Genomic DNA, 8,256 nt, shown 5'->3' on the forward strand with positions numbered 1-8,256 from the left:
GACAATTTTGAATAACGGTTTGAATGGGGCTAACCGTCTGATTTATGTCCGGTCCCAATCTTATAACATTGTATGTGCTTGATTTCGTTTATGTTTATTGAATAAATGCTGTCACATAGATATTTCATTAGTAAAAACCTCATTATGCGCATTTCTATGTATCAATGCTTGTAAGGAAACTTTATTTTAGAGCTTTCTGAAATAGGTAGGCGTTTATCTACACTTTGCTGATATGGTGCCTATGTATCATAAACATTCTCATTAATTGATTTTATCGATTCTACAACCATACAAATACAAAACACTAATTCTATAAATATAAACAAAACCAAACACCCTCATTGTTGTAACCTAATTCCAACGCATATTGATTCTATTAATTATAATCGATTTCCAACCAACCAGAAGATTTGGTTCTCACTTTATTTTTAAGCCATTATTATGATTCACTTCATACAGTTCGGTGAGATTGGTGGCTGTCATAAAGATTCAAATTAATATTACAAAAAAAAAAATTCAAATTAATTAGTATCCATTTGGGAGGGCCTTTCAGGCAGTGGTGGCTTATGGCATTACTAGGTAGGCTTCATATATAAAAAACACTTGAGCCATATATGGTGAAAATATGGAAAATCAAAAAAATAGAAGTTTATGAGTTGAGAAAGCAATTTTGAGTCAAGCTATTTTTAGTAGCTTATTTAAAGCAGATTTGGAGAAATTAGCTGCAATAGCTTTATTGGAAAGTTCATTTACGGGGTGGAAATGGATTGAATTATGATCCGACCCAATCAGAAATCTGATCACATTTTTGTCAGATTTACATATAATCCAGTTGAATTTTGGATTGGATCGGATAATAGAGTCTGATTGAAAAATCGGATCGAATTTGAATCACTTTTATCCGATTCGAAAAGATCTCATCTAGTCTCACACATATATGTTATTTGTTTATTTATAAATATGTTTGTATTACATTTTATAATTTTTATATTATTTTTTTATAAAAACATAATGTATATATATATATGATGAAAATAGTTGAAGAAAAATATTTGTATTTTTGTTTTTCTTTAAGCTGTTATATTTTTCTAAAATATTCAAAAATTAAATTGGACCTGATCATATTCGGATAGTCGACATTATTAGCGGATTCGAATTTGACGTTTGTAAGATGTGATTTCCATTTTCGCTGTTTTTGTAAGTCTATATTTCCAACTTTTTGAAATTTTTACCAAATACGGCTTTACCGCCGTGTTCAGGGTTTCTCACTCTCAGAATTCACCGCGTGAAGCCCTCCAAACGGGCACTCAAGTCAATACAGCTCAAGAAAAACGTTGAAGCCCTCCAAAACGGGCCCTCAGTTCTAGTAGGTGCGAAACCGCGATCAGCCTTCGCCGCCATGGGCGGTTGGGCATGCTACACTTCTTCGCACGCTATACACAACCTCGAATATTCTTAAGCGAAGTTCCAATTCTAGGTGTAGAGAAGCTAGAATCGTATAATCAAGAAAATCAATATCCAAAACCGAAAGCCTCTATTTGTTCGGCCTACGGAAAAGGTTGATTGAAAAATGTTCCGATAACGACCCTTTTTCCCAATTCCCATTCGGGCTCCTGAAAATCTCCGCTATATCTCTGTTTTATGGGTCATGGCCTCCTCCGCACCTCCGCACTGCTCCATCACTTCAACCAAATCCTACCAAAACGACCATTATCCCCAAAATCACCTGCAAAATCAACACCCAAACCACCATTGGAGGAGCTCTCACAACTTCTCCCTTGGCTCGTCTTCGCCTTCTACGCGAAATGCCGCCAAGCCAGGTAATACTCCTCTCTCTCGAAGCCCTAATTTCTCTTCCCTCTCCCCTCTGCGCTCTTCAAAGACCGAGCTTGGTGCCGATTTCCGTGGCCGGAGGTCAACTCGGTTCGTCTCCAAGATGTATTTCGGCCGCCAGAAAACGGCCACGGGCAGCAGACACACCTCCGTCGCGGAGGAAGTTCTGGAACAGGCAATTCGCTTCGGCGGAGACGAGCAAACCCTAGAGACTGTTCTTCGAAGCTTTGAGACTAAGCTCTCCGGTTCGGACGACTACACCTTCCTGCTTCGGGAGCTCGGGAATCGCGGGGAGTGCTCCAAGGCGGTTCGGTGCTTCGAATTCGCGGTTCAGAGAGAGCACAAGCGGAACGAGCAGGGGAAATTGGCGAGTGCGATGATTAGCACTCTTGGTAGGTTGGGACGGGTTGATCTTGCAAAAAGTGTGTTCGAGACTGCCAACACCGAGGGATACGGCAATACGGTTTATGCATTTTCGGCATTGATTAGTGCTTATGGGCGGAATGGGTTTTGTGAGCAGGCCATAGAGGTCTTTGAGTCGATGAAAGCTTCGGGCTTGAAGCCCAACTTGGTCACTTATAACGCAGTTATCGATGCGTGTGGGAAAGGGGGTGTCGACTTTAGTCGGACGGTGGAGTTATTTGATGAGATGGTAAGGAATGGGGTGCAACCCGATCGTATCACTTTCAATTCCCTCCTTGCTGTTTGTAGTCGTGGTGGGTTGTGGGAGGAAGCGCGGAATTTGTTCAATGAGATGGTTTACAGAGGCATTGACAGGGATATTTTTACCTATAATACACTTTTAGATGCAGTTTGTAAAGGTGGGAAGATGGATCTGGCTTTTGAGATTATGTCCGAGATGTCTGAGAAGAATGTGTGTCCCAATGTTGTGTCTTATAGTACCATGATTGATGGGTATGCGAAGGCTGGTAGATTAGAAGAGGCGTTGAATCTGTTTAATGAGATGAAGTTTGTGGGTATTGGTTTGGATAGGGTTTCATATAACACCTTGCTCTCAATTTATGCGAAGCTTGGGCGCTTTGAGGAAGCTTTCGGCATCTGCAGGGAGATGGAAGGTTCGGGGATCAAAAAAGATGCTGTCACTTACAATGCTCTCTTGGGTGGGTATGGGAAGCAAGGGAAGTATGACAAAGTTAAAGAAGTATTTGAAGAGATGAAAGCAGAAAACGTTACTCCTAATGTATTGACTTACTCTACCTTGATCGATGCATACTCAAAAGGGGGTATGCATAAAGATGCAATGGATGTTTTTAGAGAGTTTAAGCAGGGAAAATTGAAGGCTGACGTTGTTTTGTACAGTGCATTAATTGATACCTTATGCAAGAATGGACTGGTGGAATCTGCTGTTGGCTTGCTTGACGAGATGACAAGAGGAGGGATCCAGCCTAATGTTGTTACTTACAATTCAATAATTGATGCCTTTGGTCGGTCAGCAACTGGACAGTTTCAAGAAGATGCTGATGATGGTGTGAATGAATTACAGCCCGAATCTTTAATGCATTTGGATCTTGAGGAAGCTGTTGAGTGTAAGGTGGGAGACAAAGAAGAGAATAACCAGGTGATGAGAGTTTTTGGGCAGCTGGCTGATGAAAAGGTGCGGTATTCAAAGGAAGATACAAAGAGAAAATCTCAGGAAATTTTGTGCATTTTGGGAATTTTTCATAAGATGCATCAACTGAAAATAAAACCAAATGTTGTCACTTTCTCGGCCATTTTAAATGCTTGCAGGTAGACTTGATTTTACAATCTTTTGCATTGCTTGTGCTTGAGGATTCTTATCATTTTAGAAATTCTAATTTTACTGGATTAGTTGTATCACATGCAAGTTGCACTTAGAGAAAAAAAACCCACTTTTGGGCTCATTTTTTTATGACATGTGTTGCCCATTGATGGATATCCCAGTTCCATGTGCTAAGACTGTACCATATTACCAATTCCATGTGATAAGAATCATAACACCATCATATTCAACAATATTACTATTCCATTTTCTTTGGACAACTGGGTGTCTATTGTCTGTTTAGCTGTTGATGCCTTGTATATCATCGACAACTTTTGATAGGTGCCATTGCTTGGTTTAATGGTAAAATTTTGGGATGACAAGTGTGGTAATGTGATTTTGAGTCTGAGAATGGCCACCTTTTTTATGAATGGAATGGCCACCTTGTGCTAACAAAATATAAGATGGATAAGGCCTACTTCTACCAATACTGTTGCTACTTAATGTGACATGATGTTCTTGTTTCTATTGGTCCAAATAAAACAAAAGGGCCAATGGGCAATCACCCAATGTTGGTCCCAGCTACCGGTGGTCCAAATAAAACGATTAACATAATATTATATGAGAAAACTATTTGAGTTTTACTATAGCATATAAAGGAGGCTTTATCAAGCAAAAAAATAAAAATAAAAAAATAAATAAGATCATTGTAGCTGGTGCTTAGGATAGTGTTGGCATGGCCTGCGGTTGTCCAGCCCAAGGGCTGTCTGTTGGTACTCGCTGGGAATCCCAGTCACTGAAGTTATACTAGCTGCATATACACTTTTTTAATGCACATAATTTTATAAATGTAATTTTATCTCTCGTTACAGCCACTGCAATTCATTCGAAGATGCTTCAATGTTATTGGAAGAACTCCGGTTGTTTGATAATCAGGTGTATGGTGTTGCACATGGACTTCTCATGGGCTGTAGTGAAAAAATATGGCTTCAGGCTCAATCATTGTTTGATGAGGTGAAAAGCATGGACTCTTCAACTGCATCTGCTTTTTATAATGCTCTAACTGACATGCTATGGCACTTTGGTCAGGTAACCTACACTTCTAACATGCTTGCTGCATCTCTTAATATACATCACAAGGAATTAAAGTACTACATTTGTAGGTTGGTTGATTGGTTCTTGTTTGTCGTGTGGTTAGTTGAGTCATTTCTTTTTCACTGACTGTTGCTATGAAAGGGACTCTGTTGTGATAAGTCTTTCAGATGTCTTTATTTTTCTTTTTTCACTTTTCTTCTACAAGTTACAAAGATGCCTTTAATTTCTAATTTCTAGTTTTCCTTTAATTTCCAGTCTACCAGATAACCAGTGTTCTTGTCAAAATCAATGTGTTTCTGACAGCTTGACATAGATATTCACCAAAGTAGTCTTACTTTGGAGGTCAAGCTGGTGAGAGTAGTCTTACTTTGTCTCAACAAGCTGACAAGGAGGGGGAGAAAGTGGCGATTAAGACCTTGGTGGACAGGGAGATTAGAATTGGCAAGAGTTTAGGGCTATTCTTTTGGGGGGGCGAAGAGTTCACTAGAAAAGCTTTTGAAAATTTTGAAATGAGTAAAAGGGAAGAGAAATTGAAGAAGATGTTGCGATGGAAAGAAGAAAAAGTTTGGGATGAGGAAGATGATGGGCAGGATGAGTCGTTTGATCCTGATGACTAGCCAATGTATGAGGGGGGGGGGAGAGGTCTCAGTCTTTCTTTTTGTTAGTTTTGTGTCTTTGAAAGCCTTGCTGTATTGGGGGGGGGTCTCAGTTTTTCTTCTTGTTAGTTTTGTGTCTTTGTAAGCCTTGCTGTATGAAGGGGGGGGGGGATTTCAGTCTTTCTTTTGGTTAGTCTTGAGTCATTGTAAGCCTTGCTGTTGTTGGTAGTGGGGTTCGGGTGTCATCTTAACACCCCCTATCAGTGCTGTTATCTGCTTTTTTATTTTATCAATATTTTTTTCTTTTATTCCTCAAAAAAAATATTCACCAAATTTTTGGTAATATCTATTTTAAAAAACAATTCTCACAAAGAATTGCAGTTTTCCAGTGTTACAGTAAGCTTTCTATCTGTTTGTATGCTTTAGGAGATTCACATTATGATGTTGGTGGAATTGATATGAAACTTGTGCTTTGAACTGGATATGTTCAAAGAAATCAGACATTAGAACATCCTAGAGCAGTGAAATAGTGTATTCTAACCATCATTTAGATTTTAGACAAAGCCAATTCCTTTCTTCTTTGGAGTTTTGCTCTAACAGCATTTTGCAAGGGTTTTGGTAAATTCTCTCATTTTGCTTTCACCATTGGGCATTCTTTTAAACTGTGCTGCTGTCATTCTATTTCAAGTTTGCAGGATAAGGCAAGGCAAAAGCTTGTGAAGTTGTGTTGTTGTTACTGAAACAACTTGGTAGTAACTGGTTGAACTGGAAAAACTAAAGGAAAACAATTGACTTTTATCTTGAAACTTCTGCTTTTAACCATCAAAAGTCCAAACTTTGAATCACTTAAGTAATTAATTATTTTTTTGATAAGTAAATAGAAAATTTTCTTTAAAAAGAAAGAGGACATCCTAATCAGGTGTTAAGACAACACCTACAGTACAGACAGGATTCAGTAATTATAATTTTATCCTTGTTCTACCAAAACAAAATAATTCACAGAGCAACACCTCTACCTTGGATTATGAACATTTTTCTTTCCACACAAAACACAGAGAAACACAATAGCATGCTTTTGGTAAAAGGAATTGATGCTCTTTCCGGTGTATGGTTTTTCTTGTGAAATCATGTCTGTAAAAATGCTGCCAGATTAAATAGGGAAATTCTGGACAAAATGGTGGGACAGTTTTTGTTCTAGTGTTTCTAAAACCTGGACTGAACACTGAAAACTGTTTAACTGCAAAAGCAGTCAGTCTTATCTGCGAATGGCAGACTTTCTCAGATGGATTGATGGATTTCTGGTCCAGCCATCCAGTCATTGAAAATAACGACACTCTATGCTTATGGACTGTACATCTGGTTTATCTTATTGTTTGCATCAACATCATTGGATGAAGTACTAGGATTTAGTAGGAGAAAGTAAAGGCAAATCATTTTATGTGAATATGAACAATTTTTAGCGATGGACCTGTTTCATAACAAGTGTAAAATATTGACCCTTAAGCATGTTAAATTCTTATCAGGCAGTCTTAATGTATTTTTTCACTTTCCACACCGTGGCATATTTCAATTTCCACTCAAGTGGTTGTGTCATAAGATAGTAGAAGGTGCTTATCTAAGTGCTAATTTCAAGGAGGTTAGAGGCCCTGAGCATTGATTTTCAGACGAGGACTTGATACTTCTAGATAGGCACATGCATGTCGCCTACTGTCCTACATATTTATAAACTGTATTGATGGGAAATGCTGAGAGATCCCTCATTTTATCTTTCATGTAGAGGCGAGGAGCCCAATTGGTTGTGCTTGAAGGAAAACGTCGACATGTATGGGAGAATGCATGGTGTGATTCATGCTTGGATTTGCATTTGATGTCATCTGGAGCTGCTCAAGCAATGGTGCATGCATGGCTCCTCAATATACGTTCTATTGTTTTTCAAGGCCGTGAATTGCCAAAGTTAGTAAGGTATATGCCAGACTCTTGACTACTTAAGCAGAAACATGTGAAACCTTATAATGTGTTTCCATTCAGTTTGTATATTTTACTATTAGCATCTGGCATTAAATCACGCTGTGCCTGTCTACAGCATTTTGACAGGGTGGGGCAAGCACAGTAAAGTAGCTGGTGATGGCACTCTAAGACGAGTTATTCAGGCACTACTTGCTGGAATTGGTGCCCCCTTCCATGTTGCCAAGTGCAATCTTGGCCGCTTTATATCTTCAGGGGCCGTCGTAGCTGCCTGGTTGAGGGAATCTGGCACACTGAAGGTCCTCATTCTTTATGATGACAGGAAATACCCTGAAAGTGTTGGGTTTGGTCGGCCTTCAGAGTTGCAAATACTCCCATTGTCGTAGAAGTACTAGTTAGCTGCTTTAATAACTTTTTTGGTTTTCCATTGTTGTAGAAGTACTAGTTAGTTGCTTTAATAACTTTTTTGGTTTTATGTGTTTATCCTTGTAATTTATACAGGTGAAGTTCCAAAAAGTACACAATGTCATGGATCAAAAAGTATTGATTGTCATGGCTTCTGAAGTTTTTCCTTACCATCTGCATTCCGAATGAAGGCAGAGTTTTCTCTTACAGTTTGTATTATATATAAATATTTTTTTTATGAAGAAGGATATTATAATATAATTTAGGGAAAATTACAGATTAGTACCTTTTACTTTGGGTCTAGTGTCACTTTGGTCTTGGAACTTTAAAATGCAATAATTTAATACCTAAACTTTCAAAACGTGGGTCACATGGATATAGTGTCAGTTTGTATCATCTATCATGTTAATTCCTATACTCGCCCAAACGTGGGCCACGTGGCAAAGGTGAATTGTAAATGTTTTTAGATCATTCCACCCCGGCTGAACCATATTGCCCATGTCGTTCTGCATTGCACGTGTATTGGTCGATAGATTCACATCGATACAACATCATGCCAGTTGCACGATGGTGGAAGGGGTTTTGTTACTGGTTTTTACCTTTTCAATCCACTTTTTATCT

General features: G+C 38.7%; 1 protein-coding gene across 3 annotated transcripts; it reads left to right on the plus strand.

The window, feature by feature from the left end:
* Positions 1-1,328: 1,328 nt before the first annotated feature.
* Positions 1,329-7,927, plus strand: LOC148867743 (pentatricopeptide repeat-containing protein GUN1, chloroplastic-like). 3 transcript variants are annotated; one of them, XM_088980741.1, is made up of 5 exons: positions 1,329-3,582; positions 4,447-4,663; positions 7,043-7,227; positions 7,349-7,618; positions 7,732-7,927. In XM_088980741.1, the coding sequence occupies exons 1-4, from the start codon at positions 1,649-1,651 to the stop codon at positions 7,614-7,616; spliced, it is 2,604 nt and encodes an 867-aa protein (XP_088836867.1). In that variant the 5' UTR covers positions 1,329-1,648; the 3' UTR covers positions 7,617-7,618; positions 7,732-7,927. The 3 variants fall into 3 exon arrangements, with proteins under 3 accessions (XP_088836867.1, XP_088836864.1, XP_088836863.1); XM_088980738.1 differs by having other exon boundaries at positions 1,337-3,582; positions 7,349-7,927; XM_088980737.1 differs by having other exon boundaries at positions 1,360-3,582; positions 4,447-4,588; positions 7,349-7,927.
* The last annotated feature ends 329 nt before the right edge of the window (positions 7,928-8,256 follow it).

The sequence above is a fragment of the Nelumbo lutea genome, chromosome 3, assembly GCF_056320005.1.
Source record: "Nelumbo lutea isolate HS-2025 chromosome 3, American lotus-T2T, whole genome shotgun sequence".
NCBI classification, from domain to species: Eukaryota; Viridiplantae; Streptophyta; class Magnoliopsida; order Proteales; family Nelumbonaceae; genus Nelumbo; species Nelumbo lutea.